Source organism: Crocuta crocuta, unplaced genomic scaffold (assembly GCF_008692635.1).
Source record: "Crocuta crocuta isolate KB4526 unplaced genomic scaffold, BGI_CrCroc_1.0 scaffold13, whole genome shotgun sequence".
In the NCBI taxonomy this organism is placed as follows: domain Eukaryota; kingdom Metazoa; phylum Chordata; class Mammalia; order Carnivora; family Hyaenidae; genus Crocuta; species Crocuta crocuta.
The window spans coordinates 965,821-986,151 of NW_027530007.1; the positions used below are offsets into that span (position 1 = coordinate 965,821).

Here is a 20,331-nt window from a genome sequence, read left to right on the forward strand (position 1 = left end):
GGGCTCTTCAGGCACCTCTCTGAGCTGCACTCATTACCATGCACTTGGCTAATGGCATCACCAAGGGGAAGGCCAGGTTAATGCGGGCACTGCTCTAATTTAATGAAGGCAATTACAGCAGTGAGCGGACCTTCTGCTAGGAGCTGGAGGCACTTGCCCAGAATCTTCTCGTTTGCTTCCAACCGACCTGGCAAAGCTGTATGACCTTGGGCCGACTTCCCCTGCCCCCAACCTTGACCTCAGGGTCTCCTCTGGACCAGACTACCTCTAAGGCAAGGGGACATCTTTAACTCACCTCTTTGCTCCTCCCTGACACCAGCTCTGTCACCAAACCCTATGGCTTTCACCTGCTGAGAACCTCGTGGCTCCGCCGGCCCAAAAGCACGCTGACCCCAGGCCATCTGACCATCTCACGGTCAGATGAGGGCACCAGCCTCCTACCTGGTCTCCCACCCAGCCTCCACCCTGGCCATACCATCCACCTCCACGCAGCGCTTGGGAGACTCATCACAGCCCTGCTCTGCTTAAAACCCTCCACTAGCTCCCCCTGCCAATCAGTATAAAATGCAGACTCCTCACTCTGGCCCTCCAGACCTAACCCCACCTACCTGGCCAGCCTTAGCCCCCGCAACTGCCTCTCTCACACTTGGCCCTGGTCTTGCCCACCTCTGGCGTTTCTTCCCTCGGCTGAGACTCTTCTCTTCTCTCTCTTTCTCAGCCTGGCTAACTCCTTCCCTTTCTTCGAGTCAAGCTTAGACACTGCCTCCTCCAGGGAGTCTTCCATGATGCTGAGCTCCCCAGGTGCCCTGTTCTTCCTCCATCACAGCTCAGATCCACTATTACAATGCTGGACCCTAGCAGGCAAATGAACTCCCTGAGCTCAGGAAGCCTGTCCTGCCTACTGGGTCTCCCCAGCACCCGGGAAATACCTGCTGTAGGAAATGCGGAAACACACAGGCTCAGCGATACGCCGAGGCTGCACAGTGACGGAGAGCCTGGACCTCGCATCTCTCAGGCTGACGGTCTTTGAGACCCGAACTCCAAAGAAAGCAGGGAGCCATGGGGGACGCCGCGATGGAACTCTCACCTGAACAGGTGATGCACGATATGCCCTCAGCGCTCAGGTTGTACTTGAGATCCAGCAGCACCTGGATGTTGGTATCGGGCCGGAAGAGCAGGGGCGCCCGGCTGGCAGGGCGGAGCCGGCTGGCAAACACCAGGGACAGAATGAGGACGGAGACGAAGAGCCCTGCCAGGAGAGGAGGCCACGCTAGGCGGTGCCCGCAGCCCCGGGTGAGCGCTGTTCCCTTGATGGGGGAGCAGCGCGGGGCAGGGACCCAGGGGAGCTGGTAGAGGTGCGGTGTGCCAGCCTGGGGGTGAAGCCTGTCAGGGACTGGTCGTCCGGGGGCGGGGGGGGAGGGGACAGGGTGGCAGGGTTGGATGTTATTCATGTCACTTGGGGATCAGAATATAAGCTGCATAAGTGGATTAAGGATCAGCCACTATCTTAGAGCACTTGACAGTTTGTAAAGAGCTGGCACACGCACTTGGTTATACACAGCCTTAAATGCTGCTCAGGATTATAATAATCACAGCACTGAATGTTTCTCAAGCACTTACTACATCCCACACACTGGGTTGAGTTCTTTACTTGCCCTATGGCTTGCCCCATGACTGCCTTATTAGATACATACTACTCTTTTATTTTTGAGAGAGAGAGAGAGAGAATGCAAGCGGGGGAGGGCAGAGAGAGAGAGAAAGAGAGAGAGAATGCCAAGCAGGCTCCACGCTCGGCACAGAGCCCAACATCGGGCTCAAACTCACAAACCATGAGATCGTGACCTGAGCCGAGCTCAAGAGTCAGAGGCTTAACTGACTGAGCCCCCCAGAGGCCCCTAGACAGATACTATTCTCATCCTTAGTAACAGGATAGGAAAGTGAGGCTCAGACTGACTGACGTACCCAAGGTCACCCAGCCAGTAAGTGGTAGAATTAGGATTCCAACTCGGCCAAGCTGGTCTGACTCCGGAGCCCAAGCATTAAGTGCTCTGCTCTCCTGCCCAGCATGATGGCTGGTGCATAGTAGGTGCTCAATCAACAACAGCTATTGCGGGACCAGCTCCATTCTACACAGGAATGGGGGAGGCCCAGAGAGCGAGACACTACCCCAGGTTGGTTTGCAGGAGGGGGCTGGGCTCTGGCTGCCTGTATGTGCTTTGGGGGAGGGAGTCTGTCCCCAAGCCTGGGGCACTGGGGAAAATCTGCAAGACACAGGGGAGGGGGTGTGGAGAGCCACTTACCCACGATCACCCAGCGGCTCTTGACGGCTGACCACAGAGCCCAGTGGTGCAGCAGCTCCTGCAGCTGGGCGATGAGCTGGCCCTGGCTGCCCCCGTCGGGGGGTGGCTGCAGGCTCTCTGCAGGCACGGACACCAGGGACACGTCTCCCAGCTCCAGGGACACTGCCAGGGCAGAGCAGTGGCCCCTCAGAGGCCTGGCCCAGACACACGTCAAAGCCCACCCTGGTCCCAGGGAAGCCCCAATGCTCCATGGGGATCCCCAAAGGCCATCAGGATCTGCCTGAGGTCACCTCGTCAAAAGTGCCCTCCCTGGCAGACAGCCCCGGGTCCCACAGGGCAGGTTTGTGCTGGGACTCACCCGGCTCCTCCTCCACATTCAGCAGGGGGATGTCATCGTCCAGGTAGGGCATGGGGCCCTGGGCAGGGCTGCCCCCCACCCGCTCGGGAGCAGCAAACACGTCCCCAGGGAGGTGCAGGGAGCTCTTGCGGCCACACTTCTGGTGGCAGCTATGGAGAGAGTGGGGGAGAGGGGTGAGCCCCGAGGGCCCCAGGTGTGCCAGGGCGAGGCCCCGAGGCTCGCGTGAGCCTGGGCCTCAGGCTGCTGCGGACGTGGCCCGAGGACAAGCACCACAGACTCCCAGGAGCCTGGCGCCTGGTACTATCTCCCCCCCCGGGCCCTCGGTGCGCCCCCTTCCTCTGGAGAAAGGGTGAGGGCGGCCATGACCCAGGGAGAGGGACCCCTCCCCTGGCGTGCCTGCCCCAAGCCTGGAGCCCCTGTCATTCCCAGCACCCAAGCCCAGCCACTCACCCAAGCCAGACTCCATGGGGCCTCCCCTCCACTCCCTCCTTGCCTTCCCCGACCACTCAGGCAGCAAGACCCCAACCCCCGACCTCTGGCGGCAACCGTGGCCTTGAGCCGTTCACATCTACACATGGCTCACTGTCTAAATAGGTTTCTCCACTGCAATGAGAAGCCCGAGGATGTTTAATATGCAGCTGGGCATGGGATCTGGTCAGACTACGGGGTTTAAATCTCGGCCCTGCTGCCTACTGAATGCGTGAACTTGAGAACGACACCCACCCTCTCTCAGCCCTTGTTTCCTCACAGGCAAAACAAGGGCACCCAGCTCTGAGGGTCCCGGGGATGGGGCGGTGGTGGGAAGAAGGTCTTGTGCCAAAGCGCTTTGCCCACTTCCTGGCACGTAGCAGGTAATCACGCGTGGTAACTATCAGGGAGGGTTCTCTTCTCCTTCCTTGGTCTCCCAGTAGCACCCAGCACAGAACTGGGCATACAGAAAGTGCTCAATAAAGGATCACAAAGCTTGTAGAAGAGCAGGTGGTGTGCCGAGTGGCCCAGGAGGACACGTGCCCCTCCCTGCCTGCCCCTGCCCACCCGCTGTCCTCCTCCCCAGCCTCTGCCTGCCCACCCACCTGGTCTGGCAGGCACTCTCTAGCGGTGCCATGTAAAGGCTCCAGATGCCCAGGGCGGCAGGCATGGTGAACAGCACAGCCAGCCAGCAGCAGGACACGATGAGAGACATGAACAGGCCAAAGTCATGGACGGCTGGGATCTGGCAATGGAGAGGTAGGGGTGGGATGTGAGGCTGGTCCGGCCTGGAGCCCCGGGAGTCTGAGACTCTGCAGTCAGACCATTTCCAGAATGAGACGCAATGAGGAGTCTCAGGTTGCCAGCCACCGGCCTAGGGGGACGGCAGAAGGCAAGGGCTGGGGGCAGGGGACACAGCAGGGGAGGAGCACCCCCACCTCTGGGGTGGAGGCCCGTGTCCATGCTGCAGCCCACAGGGGTGCCCGACTCAGAGCAAGTGCTCAGTAGTGGTCATTACACGAGCGACTGAGGATCAGAGCCCGTTGGACCAGGCCGCGTGTTACTGAGGGTAAGGGAGGAAAGTTTGCGTGTGCTCCCGGAGCTGAGGAGCAATGGGTGTGCTCCAGGGTGTCCCGGGGACCCACACAGGGATGTGGCCGCCACCAGAAACTCTAACCAACAGCAGACAAGCCTTCACTGTTTGTAAAAACCTTGGGACCGTCATCTCCTTTCAGTCTCTGAATAAGCTACACATGAGGAAAGTGAGGCTCAGAGGGGCCCGGAGGCCACAGGGCCCATCACAAAGGTGGAACTAGAACCCAGCTCTGCCTGTTTTCTGGGTGCAGCTCTCTAGCAAGGTCTGGATAATCCCAGAGCATCTAGTGGTTTCTAGATGGGACCTCTGGCCCAGGTCATGAAACGTCTTGAAGCTCACTGCCTTTTAGGTGCTGTCAGCACCAAGGACCGGGCCCAAACTCACATCCTTCTCCTGAGCCCAACTCAGAGGCCTGAATGAGCCTGGGGCCAGTGAGAGGCACGTCAGCGAGAGGGATGACAATGCAGTGTGAGAGAGCTCTGGACCGAGGGTCAGGGGACTCCCCAGGGTCACCACTTACCAGCTGTATGACCTTGGGGAAGTTACTCTACCTCTCTGGGTCTCAGTTTCCGTATTCGGAAATTAGGGATATAATTATCCCTTCATCATATGTTTTGAAAACTAAATGTGGAAGAGGTTTGGAAACCGCCACACACCCTTCAGGGCACAGGTTGGATTACTATTAATGAGGATTAATAATAGATAGTATTTGTATCTTTATAATGTTCCCATTTGTTAAGTTCTAGTAGTGGTAACTGGTGGCCAGAATGGTGTCTAGGAACATGGCAAGTGCCAGGAGGCAAGCTACGTGGGGTGTGCGGGAGGAGCAGAGCCCAGGGCCCATGGGGGGGTGTGGGGAGGCTGGGCCAGGGACAGAGGCCATCTCGCACCTGGGAGAAGACATTAGCTGCATAGGCAGCGGCCGTGGTCAGGGAGGTGAAGAAGGTGGCCTTGCCTGCCGTCTGGATGGTGTGGATCATCCGCAGCTGTGGGTCTTCGAGGTGGGTGGCCTGGCGGTAGGTGTTGATGAACACAAAGACATCGTCCACACCTATGGAAGGGAGTCCCAGGCCAGCAGGGGCAGGCTCAGGATCATTTTGCTATCTCCAGAATCGGACCCAAGCTGGGCCTAGTCCAGCCCTGAGTGCTCCCCCCTCCCCCAAGAGGTCAGGCTCCTGGGGAATCCTGCTTCTCAGTCTGGAGTTTGGAAAGACCCATCCAACTTTGGCTCTACTCACCAGGAATCCAAGNCCCAGCCCCAGAACAAGGCCCCTTTTTCCAAATCTTGGCCTCCTTTCCACTTTTCCCACCATGCCACAGAAGCAACTCACCGATGCCCACAATCACAAAAGCAGCCACCCCGTTGAGGATGCCCAGGTACTGGATACCGAAGACCACGTGGTACAGGAAGAGAGCCACCAGGCAGCTGAGGCCGATGCTGGCAATCCCGAAAAAGGACAGGAACACTGGGCAAGGCAAGAGAGGACAGAGTGGGAGGACCCAGCAGAGCACACACCCTTCAGGGACACAGCTGGGTCCTGCCTCATGCCCTCATCCCTGCAGAGCGCCCTGCACTACCCTGGCTGTGCCCTGCACAGTTCTCATGCCCAGAGAGAAGGGGCCAGGCAGGAGCCCAAGCAGCAGAGGAGGCTGTCTGAGTAGGTGGTTCATAGGCCCTCGTCTTTGCAGGACCTACCTCAACTGCTGGTAGGGAATTGTTATATATCTAACGTCTGTCACCCCAGTAGACGAGAGGTTCTGTGGGGGTAGGAAATGTGTCCGTGATGTTCACCACTGGATCCCTGGCGTCTCAGAGCACCTGACACATAGTTGGTGCCTGATTAATATTTGTTACATGGATGAATGCATTTCTTTTCCATTTTTGAAGGTATTACTAATCTGTTGTTCACCTGGGCAATAGAGAGTGCCTACTGTATACGCAGTTAAGAAGCAGCCGGGGTACATGGGAAGATGATGGTGTTAAAGTGGACTGGGGGACAAAAGGGAAGCTGCACTGGGACTGTAAAACAGGCTACGGAAGAATCCATGAGGGAGGGTCCAGTACTCCAGACTCCCCAAAATAAATTTTTTAGCAAGAAAACAATGGTCAAAGGGCAAAAGGCTGACTATGTGAGGTCCCAGGAGCAGCGGCCCTCGGGTATGGCCCAAGCTGCCTCTGGACCTCAGTCCACCTGCCTGGGGTTGGAAGGTGATTTCTGAGCACCCCTCCCCAGAATCCTTTGACACAGTGGATTTGAGATGATTTCTGGCATTCTGGAGAAGGCAGGCTTTGGCCGGATAGGAGCATGCTGGAAGGAGAGAAAGGGGGTGGCTCTTGTTGGGCTTTCTGGGGAGGCCTACCTGAGCAGGAGGTGAGGATGTAGACAAGGGCAGCGATACAGCTGCTGCTGATGAAGGCCAGGAGCATGTCATTGTTGAAGGTTCTGCGCACCTCGTAATCAAAGAGGTCTGTCCCCCCATACAGAACCTGGACTTTGCTGGAGGGGAGAGGAAAGACAGAAGTGGGTTTTGCTGTTGACACTTGGAGGAGGAGCAGGAGCTATCCGCCTCCACAGTGCCTCTTTACCTTGGCTCTATGTTAAGTCACCTGGGGCTTCCAAAACTCCTGATGTCCAGGCTATATTCTAGACAAATTAAACCAGAATTTCTGGGGTGGGGTAAGTCATCAGTGTTTAAAAATCTCCCAGGTGAGGGATGCCTGGGTGGCTCAGTTGGTTGGGCATTCGACTTCAGCCTAGGTCATGATCTCACTGTTCCCGAGATCAAGCCTTGCATCGGGCTCTGTGCTAACAGCTTGGAGCCTGGAGCCTGTTCTGGATTCTGTGTGTGTGTGTGTGTGTGTGTGTGTGCACGCGAGCACGCATGCACCCCTCCCCCACCCATGCTCACTCACTCTCTCTCTCCTTCTCAAAAATAAATTTTAAAAAACATTAAAAAAAATTTTTTTTTAAAAATCTCCCAGGTGATTCAAATGTATGGTCAAGGTTGAGACCCTGCTAAACACAGATAATAATCAATTACAGTCAAATCCTACATCATCTCCCAATTCTCAATTATTCACTGCAAAATTCTAAATTCAAACCAGCTTCCACTTATGCACTTTTACACTGCTATTCAGTGTGCAGTTAACACAAGCTATTCTTCATAATAACAAAAACGTACCTGGGCTGGTCAAGTCGGGTTTTAAAATACAAACAGGAGTGACATCTGCTTCTGGACATGATAGAGTGATTAAGATGAAATCTAGATTTACCCTCCCATGAAACTAACAAAAAATAAGAGAAACTGCATAAAACAAGAATCTGGACATGAGACAGCACAGGATGATGATTCCTGAAAGATGAGAAGCAAAATGGGCCCTATGGTTATCCTGACTTACAGCCTTGAGAGTTGCTAGACCTCACTGTAACCTAATACATGGGTTATGGGGCTCTCCAAAGGAGGCTGAATTTTTTCCAAACTTGATAGAAACTATAAATTCACTGATTCAAGAAGCTCGAGCATCAAACCCCAAGTATAAAAAAAAAAGCATGAATGAAATGACAACAATGCACATCACAACCACATTTTTCAAAACCAGTGACCAAAAGAAAGTCTTAAAAGCAGCCTGAGGAAAAAGGTGCATCACACACAGAAGAACAAAAATAAGAGAGACGTCTCATCAGAAACAAGTGCTAGGGAGAAGATAACAGAGCAGCATCTTTTACCTACAAAAAACATTGACCCAGAATTTTATACCCAGCACAAATATATTTCAAAAGCAAAGGCAAATAGACTTTTTCATTTTCTATTTTATTTTAATTTTAAAGTTTATTTATCTTGAGAGAAACAGAGAGAGCATGAGCAGAGGAGAGGCAGAGAGAGAGGGAGACTCCCAAGCCCTATGTGGGGCTTGAACTCATGAAACCATGAGATAATGACCTGAGCTGAAACCAAGAGTTGGCCGCTTAACCAACTGAGCCACCAAGATGCCCCAATAATACATGAAAGCAGAAAGAATTAATCTCCAGGACCCGTGCACTATGAGAGTTGTTAAAGTATGTCCTTCAGGTACAAAGAGAATAACACATGGAAATATGGATCTATACAAAGGAATAAAAAGGACTGGAAATGGTAATGACATGAACAAATATAAAATATTTTATTATTGCTTATTTAAGTCTCTTTATAAGATAACTGACCACTTAAACAAAAATAATAATGTAGTGTGGTGTTTATAACATACATGAAATAAAATACATGAGAATAATACATAGAGGCTGGGAGGAAAGAAATGGTAGCATACTCCTGGAAGTGTCTTACACTATACACGAAGTGATAAAACGTCATTTGAAGGTAGACTCTGATAATCTAAGGTTGTGGACTATAAACCCTAAAGCAACCACTAAAATAAGTAAAAAGTTACAGTAAAAGACTAACAAAAGAGGGACGCCTGGGTGGCTCAGTCAGTTAAGTGTCTTGACTTCGGTTCACATCTTGATCTCACGGTTCATAAGTTTGAGCCCTGTGTCAGGCTCTGTGCTGACAGCTCAGACCCTGGATCCTGCTTCAGATTCTGTATCTCCCTCTCTGTTTGCCCTTCCCCTACTTGCTCTCTGTCTCTCGAAAATAAATAAACATCAAAAAAATTTTTAAAGACTAACAAAGGAAACAACATATAATAATAAAAAACACTGTATCAGTCCAAAAGAAGGCAAAAGAAAGGAAAACAGGAACAAAGAATATATGGGACAAGCATAATAAAAAAAGAGAGACTTAAGTCTAATCATATTAATAATTATATTACCTATAAATGGTCTAAATACCCCAATTAAAAGGCAGAGACAGTCATACTAGATTAAAAAAAAATCAAGACCTAGCTGCTTACAAGAACCCTACTTTAAGTAAAGACACAAATAGGTTAAAATCAAAAGGATAGAAAGAGATATGACACACTAATTCAAATCAAAAGGAAGATGGAATGGTTATATTAATAACAATGGAAGTAAATTTCAGAGCAAAGAATATGACTAGGAATAAAGAAGACAATTTCAAAATGGTAAAGCGTTTGATTTATCAAGGCAACACAGTCAACCAACTTGACCTGATAGGTATTTACTGAACACCCTCCACAACAATAGCAGAATATGTATTCTGTTTCACTGCACAAGGGAACATTTAGTAAGACAGACCACGATCTGGACCATAAAACAAGACTCACTAAATTTAAAAGTACTGAAGTCATACAAAGTATGTTCTCTGACCACAAATGAATTAAATTAAAATCAGCCACAAAATGATGTCTGGAAAATTCCCAAATATTTGGAAACTGAATGACATACTCTTAAATAACATATGGGTCAAAAAATAGATCAAAGGGGAAATAGAAAGTATTTTGAATGGAATGAAAATGAAAAGACAACATATGGAAATCTGTGGGATATGCTAAAACAGTAGCAAAAGGGAATTTTATAGAAATAAATGCCTGTATTGGAAAAGAAGAAATGTTTCAAGTTAATGACCTCAGCTTCTACTTCAAAAAGGTAGAACAAGAGAAAAAATACATGTAAAGTAGGCAGACAAAAGGAAATAACAAAGATCAAAGAAGTTAATGAAATAGAAAATAAAAATAGAAAAAAAAAAGCAAAGAAACCTAAAGCTAGTTCTTTGAGAAGATTAAAAAAATTGATAAACCTCGGGGCACTTGGGTGGCTCAGTCGGTTAAGCATCTGACTTTGGCTCAGCTCATGATCTCACAGCTTATGAGTCCAAGCCCCGCATTGAGTTCTGTGTTGACAGCTCAGAGCCTGGAGCCTGCTTTGGATTCTGTGGTCCCTGTCTCTCTGCCCCTCCCCTGCTTGCACCTTGTCTCTCTCTGTCTCTCAAAAATAAGCAAACATTAAAAAAATTGATAAACCTCTAGCCAGAGTGATCATGAAAAAAGAAAAGACACACATGAAAGATATGACATCACTACCATTTCTACAGATATTTATTTATTTTTTTTAAAATATTTTTATTTATTTCTAGGAGAGAGAGACAGACAGCATGAGCAGGGGAGGGTCAGAGAGAGAGGGAGTCACAGACTGAAACAGGCTCCAGGCTCTGAGCTGGCAGTCAGCACAGAGCCCGCAGCGGGGCTCGAACCCACGAACCGCGAGATCATGACCTAAGCAAAAGTCGGACGCTTAACCGACTAAGCCACCCAGGCACCCCTACCATTTCTACAGATATTTAAAAGATAGTAAAGGAGTATTATGAACCACATCCTACCAACAAATCTGATGATTTAAATGAAATGGACAGATTTAATGTGAGACTCAAAACTACCAAAGCTTATGCAAGAAGCAATAGATAACTTTAATAACCCTATGTATATTAAAAAATTCTTCCCATAAAGAAAATTTCAGGCCCAGACAGTTTTATTGATGAATTCTATAACACATTTAAGGAAGAAAGAATACCAGTTCTATGAAAAATCTCCAGAAAACGAAAGAGAATACTTTCCAACTCATTCTATAGTAGCAGAATTACCCTGATACCAAAATATGACAAATACAAGGAAGTTACATCCCAATATCTATCTTGAATATATCGTGCCCATAAACACAAAATACAAATAGAATCTAACACTATATAAGAAAGAGACTATATCGTGACCAAGAGCTGGGGGAGGCGTGGGTTGCCCTGGGAATGTAAGGTTGGCTTAACATTAAAAACTCAATCAATGTTATTCACTATATTAAACTAAGAAAGAAAAATTGTATGATCTCTCTCTAGACACAGAAAAAAACATTTGAAAAAACTCAACACTCATTATTGATTAAAAAAAAAAAAGCTATCAGCAAATGAGGAATAGAAGGGAGCCTCTTTAGCCTGATTAAGGCCATCTACAAAAACCCTACATACTTTTGATTAGGAATAAGGTAAGAATGTCCTCTCTCATCACTTTTATTCAACCTTGTACTGGAGGTTCTAGCTAGTGCAATCAGCCAAGAAAGAGAAATAAAAGGCATCCAGCTTGGAAAGGAAGAAGTAAAACTGTTTTTATTAGCAGAAGATATCATTAACTATGTAGAAAATCTAATGTAATTTACCAAAAAACTTTTAGAACTACTAAGGGAGGTGAGCAAGATTACGGGATCCAAAACCAATTATATTGCTATATACTAGTAACCATTGGAAATTAAAATTAAGAAAATAATACAATTAACCATAGCATAAAAACATGAAATAAGGAAACATCTGACAAAAGATGTTGGATATACCACATTCATGGGTCAGAAGACACAATGTTGTTAAGATGTCAGCCCTCAGATTGATTTATGGATTCAGCACAATCATAATCAAGATCCCAGTAGACTTTTTTTTTTTTGCCTGGTGAAACATACAAGTGAATTCTAAAATTCAAATAGGAATGCAAAGGACCTAAAATAACTAAAATTGCTGTGAAAGAGAATAAAGCTGGGAGGCCTAATACTTGGAGAAGATATAGTATAAAGCTACGATAATCAAGGCAATGTGGTACTAGTGTGCAAATAAAGAAATAGATTGATGGAATAGAACAGAGAGTCTAGAAATAAACCTATATATCTTTGGACAATAGACTTTTTCCCTGGGAGCAAAGGCAATCTTTGTTGAAGGAATAATCTTTTCAACAGGTGATGTTGGAACAAATGGGTATCTATATAAAAATATGTGGCATCCCCATACACTAGATTGCTTTTCAGCATCCAAAAATAAACTATCAATACCTGCAACAACATGGATATAACTTAATTAGGCTGAAAGAGGTCAATCAAAAGACTGCATACTATATGATGCATGGATATAAAATTCTAGAAAATGAAAACCAGTATATAGTGATAGAAAACAGAAAGTGGTGCCTGGGATAAGGGTGGGGAGGCAAGTAGAGGCAGGATGGACTGATTAGTCAGGGGGCATGAGGAAACTTTTGGAGGTGATGGATATGTTCACTTCTTGATTATGATGAAGGTTTTATGGTGTATACATGTGTCAAAACTAATCAAACTGTAAACTTTAAGTATGTGTAGTTGGTTGTAGGTCAATTATATCTCAGTAAAACTGTTTTTAAAAAACCAAACAGAACATTTAAAAGTAAAGTAGAAAAGATCTCTGGATTATCTATCTACTTTGTTAAGTTATATAGATCAATTGGTCTTTCATTAGAGTAGAAAACTGAAAGTTCAAGTAATTAATGTTTATTTGTTATTGAGAGAGAGAGCTAGAGTGAGGAACTGGGGGAGGGGCAGAGAGAAAGGAAGACAGAGGATCTGAAGCAGATCTGTGCTGACAGCAGACAGCCCGATGCAGGGCTTGAACTCATTAACCATGAGATCATGACCTGACTCAAAGTTTGACACTTAACTGAATGGGCCACGCAGGAGCCCAAAGCAGTTGTTATTCATTCACTCATTCATTCGTACAGCATTTATAGACTGGCTTCTAAGTTCTAGGTCCTATCTTAGTTGCTGGCTATAAAAAGGCACAGGTCCCAATTTTCACTCTCAGGTATAAAGGAGTAACTCATGGAAGACAAGTATTCCTGCCAATAACTACAAAGAAGTCAGATTAAATTCAGAAATCGTCTGTTTGATGACAGTAGAGAGTTCCTGAAGTAATGAGAAATAGAGGGACTCTGGAAAGGGAAGAACCTAGGAAAGGTTAAGATGCCCTTCTACAGCTATTTTCACCCTGGAGGTGTCTGCTAAGTTTGAACACAGGCAGAAGGCTGTGAAAATTGAGGCTAGGAGTCAGATGAACTAGCAGAGATTTGGGCAGAAACAGCAGAATATATGGTCAGTTTTCCCCTTAGCACTTGAGCTGAATACTGGAGCTGCATGAAGCATTAGGCTAAAAATCTAAGCAGAAAGCTTCTTTAAAAAGTGGCATCAGATTTTCTGTTTGTTTCATTTTTGTTTTTGTAGTTTTGAGAAACAACGATTAGAGTTTGGAACCTGTTACGGGAAAGAGTTCTGCAGAATACACCAGACTCCCAGTAGAAAATCCTGGAGAACCAAGGGCAGACAAAAGGCTGACTGAGACTTTCCAGGTCTGCAAAACAGCCTTGACTCAGCAAAATGGTTGGCTACTTAAGGTGATTGGTCACAACCCTGTCTGTCCAGTAGAGGGAATGATAAACTTTCTTTGCAGGAAATAAGACCATCTGAACCTCTTTGTTTTTTATACACAATGTTTATCACTCAATAAAAATTACCAGGCAAGACCCCATGACCAAAAACCAAGTGAAAGAACAGACTATAGAAACAAATCCACAGCTTATCCCTATACTGAAAGTCATCTGATAAGGACTTTAAAATAATGATAATTTAAAAAATAATAATGATATATGTTTAAGGACAGGATGGATACTATGGACAAAACAAATAAAATGATGAATTTCACCAGGGATTTAGATAAATAACAAAGAAGCAAATGGAAATTCTCCACAGAAAAACATAACATTAACATTAAAATCTCAACAGATATTAAGTAGCAGATTAAATATAACAGAAAGCTGGATCAGTGAACTGGAATATCTCAAATATAGAAAGAAACAAAACATAGAAAATAACAAAAACCAAAACACAGAAATAAAAAGTAAAAAACCTAGAAAAGATCCCTGAAAACAAATGAGACTCAATGAAAAAAATTTGTGTAATTAGAATCTTAAAAGGAAGAGACAGAGAATGAGGAAGAAGCTATATTTGAAGTGGTAATAGGCAGGAAATTCCTAAAACTGATGAAAGGTATCAATCTACAGATTCAAGAAGTTCTTTGCACCCTAAACAGAACAATTGCAAAGAAAACTACACCTACAAAACTCATGGTAAGACTGGTGAAACCAAGGAGGATAATCTTAAATACAGCCAGAGAAAAAAAGATAATTTTTCAAAGGGGCAAAGAAAATATTTACAGCTGACTTTTCCACAGGAATGATGGAAGTCAGAACACAATGGATTGACAGCTTTAAAGTACTAAAAGAAAATAACTACGAACTAATAATTCTATACCAGCAGAAATATACTTCAAAAGTGAAAGTAAAATAAAGATGTTTTCTAGGCAAAAAACACAGAATTTATCATCAGCAAACATGTGCTTAAAAAACTACCGAGAAGAGGTCTTCAGATACAAGGAAAATGATTCCAGGGGGAAACATGAAATTGTAGAAAGTAATGAAGAGCAACAGGAAAAGTAAATATGTGCGTGAAATATAAATGAGTACTGACTTAGTGAAATAATGTGATATCATGCGGGGCTTAAATGTATATAGAATTAAAATGCATGCAACAAAATGCAAAAGGCTAAAGGTATAAATGCAGTGAACATGTTCTAAGATTCTAGTATTATCAGAGACATAGTGAAAGTGATCATTTGTATTATTCTGTAGTAAGTCAAGGTGCATGTTGCCATCTCTTGGGTAACCAGTCACAGAGTAATAAAAAGATCTGATTATTCCAAAAGAAGATACTAAAGTCTATAGGGAATCTGCTTTTCATCACTCCTGTGAAGCTCTAGGGGGATGGGATGGGGAAGAGAGGCTTTTTTACTCAGGCAGAGGTTTTGTCTTAGCAGCTGAACATATTATGCAGAGGTAATTGTTGGTATTTGAACCCTAAAGATCCTCTTGCAGGCAGCCCCTCCCAACCTAGCCAAGTACCTTTCTCTGGAACACCTCCATTTATTAATCTACCCACGCACCCACTCATTCATGCACAAGACAAATTCCTACTAAGGGGTTCCTGGCACTGTCCTAGGGGCTAGGCCTATAGAAATAAGCCAGGAACAATCCCAGTCTTCAACAAACTGTCTTGAAACATAATGAAACTAGAACTTCCTCAAACTTTAATGTGCAAACAAGTCATTTGGGAATCCTGTAGATCAAGGGAAGGCCTTGAGATTCTGCATTTTTAACAAGCCCCCAGGTGAAGCAGATGCTGCTGATCTGAGGAATACACTTTACGTGACAAGGAATTAAACAACTAAAATACAGACTGACAAGTGCTATGATGAAATTGTAGCTCGGGGAGGTGAAAGAGCTCACAGAAATTTCCCACAACTAAGTGGAGTCACTGGTATGTGACCCTAGACATATCTAACTCCAAAGCCCATGTATGCTCTTTCATGCCTCTAGTGAGAAGGAAGGGCATGGTGGAAGGGGGTAAAGTGGGCTTTCAATCCAGCTTCTGGGAAAAACTGCCCAGGTTGGATCTCAGTGGATGGGCAGGAGTTTGTTTAGCAAAGAAACAGGGCCAGCAGAAGGCTCCAAGTACAGCGACTGGCATAAAAACAAAAGGGATAAGGGCTCTGGATTGGAAAGCTTGGATTTTAATGCCATTTCACTACTTATGGGCTTTATAATTTTGGACAACTTACTTAACTGTGCTGTGCCTCAATATTCTCAACTGTAAGATGGAGATGATCATAATAGCACTTGCCTCATTAGGTTGGTGTGAGAATTAAATGAGATGGTGTGTAAAAGGGGCTTATACCTGTGCTGTGCCACATAAATGTTGACTCTGATTATCATAGTTGTTGCTCAATGCAATGGATGAGTAATGGAACGAACAAGGGTATTTCAGGGAGAATGACTCCTTTGCCTGGAGCTGGCCTGTCAGGGCAGGGGACTGAAAGGCATTACAGTTATTGCCCATCAGGACTGACAGGTGAACTGCCCTTTCTGGGTGAGGAAGGGCCTACTTGTATTTTTAGACACATATCCCGAGGCTTGGAGGACAACCAAAGTACCCACTATCTGAGAGCATCTTCACATCTCTTGGCTCACCTCCTCCCAATGCCTCCAGAGGTATCAGGACTCACCATCCCCATTTTACAAGCAGGGGAACTGAGGTCCAGAGAAGTAGAGTGATTTGCCAACTATCTCTTTGGGTAGTAGAGGCAGAGAGGCCAATACTCCCCGGTCAGTACTCTTCCAAGAAAGCCCTCTAGTACCACCTCAGAAGAAAAATCAATACCCAAGACTTCTTGAGCAAAAGCCCTGGGATTTCCTACCTCCTCCAAAGCTGTCAGGTTCACTAATCATTAGCACTGATCAAGAAAAGGGGCTTTCCGAGCTGTCAGTGACAGCGAGGATGTATCCGGCTCTGCCCCTGATTCAGGAAGAAAGACTTTCTAGGGAGAAGGTTGAGGGCAGGCGATCTGTGGTTTATGAGAAAGAAGCACTTGGAAGACAATTTCTTACCCTAAAATAGCCCCCTCCTGATATACACAAGGGCGAACACACACTGGGTGCAGCTGGACCTCCTACCTAGTAGACTGCTTGGCCAGCATGGCCACGTAGGTGACCACAAAGCTCTGAAACTTGGCCCGCTGCTCCTCCCAGCGATCGTCCACCGAATAGTAGTTGGGCAGCGGTGCTCCAAACAGGATCTCGCTGCGCAGTAGAGAGCTCTTGAGGTTTTCTGCGGAGAGACCCTCGTCCACATACCAGTAGAACTCGGGGTGAGTCATGGCCAACTCAAGGGAGCCTGCAGGGACAGGGATGGGGGCCCAAGGAGCTCAGAAGGCAGCTCCCTACAGCCCTCCATCAATGTCATCTTACCCTCCTCATTAATCTCACTCCTTTCTAAGGAGGCCGAACTCCCCCTCAGGCTGCCTGCAACGGTCTCTAATGGGACAGGGCAACGGTTTAAAGAACTCACTGCCCGGCAGCCCCCAATAAATTTCACATTTTATTTGCATGTGAACCTCACCTAATTCCAAGGCTCAGTCTTTGCAGTCCTAGAACTCCGCCTTCCCATTCCAGTCCCCTTTCATGTGCCTAGAACCCAGCCCATGTTGCCCCTTAGAAGGCACACCCAAGCACCCAAGCCCCACCCCACAACCATTCTCTAGCCCACCCCACCTTTCAAGTCTCATCCCTAAATTACCACAAACTCACCCCACCTTGGTCTCCCTTCAACCCCAGCCTCTCCTCTATCTTCCTCTGATTAGATGCCTGGTCTTCTGTAACCACACCTGAGTTCCCCTCTAACCAACCTCACGCCCAAGCCCCACCCCACCCATTTTCTAACTAGCTCATTTCCCACAATCCACGTCTGCACCCGAACCTCCTTCCTTGCCTCTCAGATCCCGTCTCACACCCAACGCTGCTGCCAGCCCTTCCGTGTATCACCTTCAGGTCACGCCCAGCAGGCAGCCCCAGCCTGAGTCTGCCCACAACCCAGTCCCACCCAATCCTCCTTCAGGTGTGAGTCCATGGCCAAGTTTCCTATGGGTCTCTAAGGTACCTTCTCTCAATCTCATGAAGACCCACTCCAGCCTCATGGAGGCGCTGCCCCTCACGAGCCGCTCCCCAGCCGGCCGAGCCCCCAACCACACCCAGGTCTGCTCACCCCGGATGTCAGCCAGGTCCTGGCCCATGCCATCATAGTAGATCTTGCCGCCCCTCTCCGTGGGGAAGAAGTAGGTCATGAGCGAGCTGGGTGGAGAGCAGTAGGAGTAGGACCCTAGCGGAAGGTCTTTGAGCACCTCATGGGGCTTCCAGCAGAACTCCCGGAAGCCCGGGTGGTCCATGATCTTGCGCTCAATCTCGTGGATCGTGACCAGCCGCTCACTGGTGAAAATGTTGCGCTCTGCATCGCCGCGGGCCAGGAAAATGAGCTCGATGCGCCAGTGCGCATGCGTCTGGGTGTTGGTGCTCACGTAAGAACGTGAGTAGTCCCAGCGCGAGGCCCCTCGGCGGGCTCGGCTCTGATTGGCTGCAGCCACAACAGGGGGAGGGGTGCTGGGTTGGCACCGTCCATTCTTCTGCATCCCCTGTTTCCTTGGGCCTTCACTCTGGTTGGCTGTCAGATCCACCAGGGGTGGGGCCTCGCGCCGAAGACGCCCACTCCAATTGGCTGCTGGTTTCTGATCCGCAGAAGCGTCAGGGGACGCGCCTGGACCACGCCTTGGGGCCGCAAAGGCTGCGTGTGGGGGCCTGGTGACCGGTCGAGAGCGGTTGCCCAGATGCAGCTGCTGCAACTGCTCCGAGATAAGGCGCTGGAGCGTCTCAGAGGTGAAGTCAGCCAGGTCGCGCCGGTTGCGCCCCCAGGACCCAAACTGGGACTTGAGCGCCAGCGCCAGGGCGTCAAAACGCTGGGAGGCCTCGTGGTTGCGGATCTCAAAGGCGTTGTAGGAGATGTCAATGTCCAGCGGCGGGTAGTAGAGGAACATGAAGGCGGACAGGGCCATGGGGATGCTGCAGCCCAGGAAGAGCACCAGCCCGGCACAGCACGGATTTGTGAAAGCCCAGCCCAGGGTACTCCAGAAGCCCGAGGCGGGGGGCCGGGAAGGCAACGTCCAGCGCCTCCAGCAACACTGCCCTCCTTCCCCAGCTCGGGGCCCCGGCCTCTGGGGCCTCCTAAAGGCCGCACCGGTCGCTTCCTCTTCTTCCTGCTCCTCCTCTAGCCACACATCTTGCAGCAAGGGGTCATCCTCCGAGTCCATAGCCTGGAGGAGAGGGAGAGGGTCAGCAGGCTGGAGAGAGGGAGAAGACGGTGCCCTGTGGCTGCCGTCGCCCAGCCCTGGGTATTAGCCCTGTCCACAAATACTACGATGGAATTGCATCGGGTGGGCATTTAACTCCACTGAACCTAATCCCTTGTACACAAAACAAAGAAAAATACGTTACTGGTCCATCACCTTCCCCAACTAGATCTTGGCTTTCAAGGCCACAGAACAGGGAGCATGACAGCCCATTTGCAAACAGAAGAGACATCCCTCCCCATATAAGGGATACTGAAGAGAAACTCTGACTACACATGATTTCTCAACTTTTGCTTCATGCTTTGATTTTAGAACTCAGGGCCAATATGAGGCGTTACTCCACAGCCATCACTTTTACTTATAATTAGCAACCCTAAAGTACCTTCTGAAGTATCAGGGCAGGAGGGAAAGAACATGGTCTTTGAAATCAGAGTTTGGGTCCTGGTAAGGTGAACATTGTCAAGGCAGTTAAGCCTCTCTGAACCTCAGAGTCTTCATCTATAAAACAGAGCTGGCCATTCCTGCCTCTCATGACTGTGAGGCGGACTGCAGTCTGTGTAGTACATTAGTAGTATCTGTCACATAAGCAGGTTTCTTTGCTCCCCTCTGAGGGCTATAGTGTGCTCAGTCATCACCCATGGACGGGGCTGTGCCAGAGCTAGATGCCTGTCACAGCTCTCCCCAAGAACTCTCAATAGCTCCCCACCCCCTCTTTGGGACACTGCAGCTGCAGCCACTGTTTGTAAGGCTCAGACCACTTAACATGCAGCTCCAGCAACATCAAACCTTGGGGCATGAGCAGGGGCCAGGCATCCGTCTCCCCAAGATTTGGGCACAAGCAGCAGGAGGGCCTGGCGGGAGAGGGCAGGCTGGGCAGCCTGAGGTCTCCTGCAGGGTGGCCTGAAGGCAGGAGGCCTTCCAGCATCCCCGGGCACGGCCTGTCCCCTTGTCCCTCCTGTCCTCTGTTTGGACGGGGAGAGACTCATTATCCAGTTAGATGCCAGGCAGTGAGAAGACGAAGCTAATTATGCCAGAGCTGGCTAATTAATGCTGCCTTTCCTATTAACATTCTCTAGAGTGCTCCATTTCAATTAGACGGTCTGTCCAGGAAGAGAGGGGGCTGCCGTCAGCCCAGTGAAAGTGAGGAAGAGAGGGTGAGGGGAAGGAAGGAAACAGAGACAGAGAGGCAGGAAACGGGAGAGATGAGAGACAGAGACAGCTGGCAAGAGGAGACAGAGATGAGAGTGGAACCGAGTGGGGGTGGGCAGACAGAGATGCAAATAGGGAAACAGAGAGGAGGGTGGGAGAGGAGGAAGGCAAAGCAGAAAACTTAAAAGGGAGAGAGGTCTGGAGGAGATGGAAACCGCTCCCGTAATATGCAAGGGTCCTATGATGGGATCATTAAACTTCCCACTTGTGTTGCCCTAAAGCCTTCCGGCCGAGGGGACGCTATCTGCTCCGAGGACCAATTTGTATTAGCAGGAACTCCTGAGTGTGAACCAGAAGCAGCTCAGACTCACCCCATGTCCAAAGGGTAGAACTAAGTTTGCATGTGGAGGCGGGGGGGGGGGGGGGGGGGGGAACCCCCCTCCCCCCCC

At 48.1% G+C, this 20,331-nt stretch overlaps 1 protein-coding gene across 1 annotated transcript in view; it reads right to left on the minus strand.

The window, feature by feature from the left end:
* Positions 1-20,331, minus strand: part of DISP3 (dispatched RND transporter family member 3) — a 51,235-nt gene that overhangs the window by 12,659 nt on the left and 18,245 nt on the right. The window contains exons 2-10 of the mRNA XM_077763805.1: positions 17,599-18,697; positions 16,512-16,731; positions 6,584-6,720; positions 5,554-5,688; positions 5,113-5,273; positions 3,732-3,871; positions 2,659-2,807; positions 2,301-2,462; positions 1,088-1,249 (exon numbers count right to left, since the gene is read on the minus strand). Of these exons, the coding sequence (XP_077619931.1) occupies positions 1,088-1,249; positions 2,301-2,462; positions 2,659-2,807; positions 3,732-3,871; positions 5,113-5,273; positions 5,554-5,688; positions 6,584-6,720; positions 16,512-16,731; positions 17,599-18,694 (2,362 nt within the window). The 5' untranslated portion in view covers positions 18,695-18,697. The remainder of the gene's footprint in view (positions 1-1,087; positions 1,250-2,300; positions 2,463-2,658; positions 2,808-3,731; positions 3,872-5,112; positions 5,274-5,553; positions 5,689-6,583; positions 6,721-16,511; positions 16,732-17,598; positions 18,698-20,331) is intronic.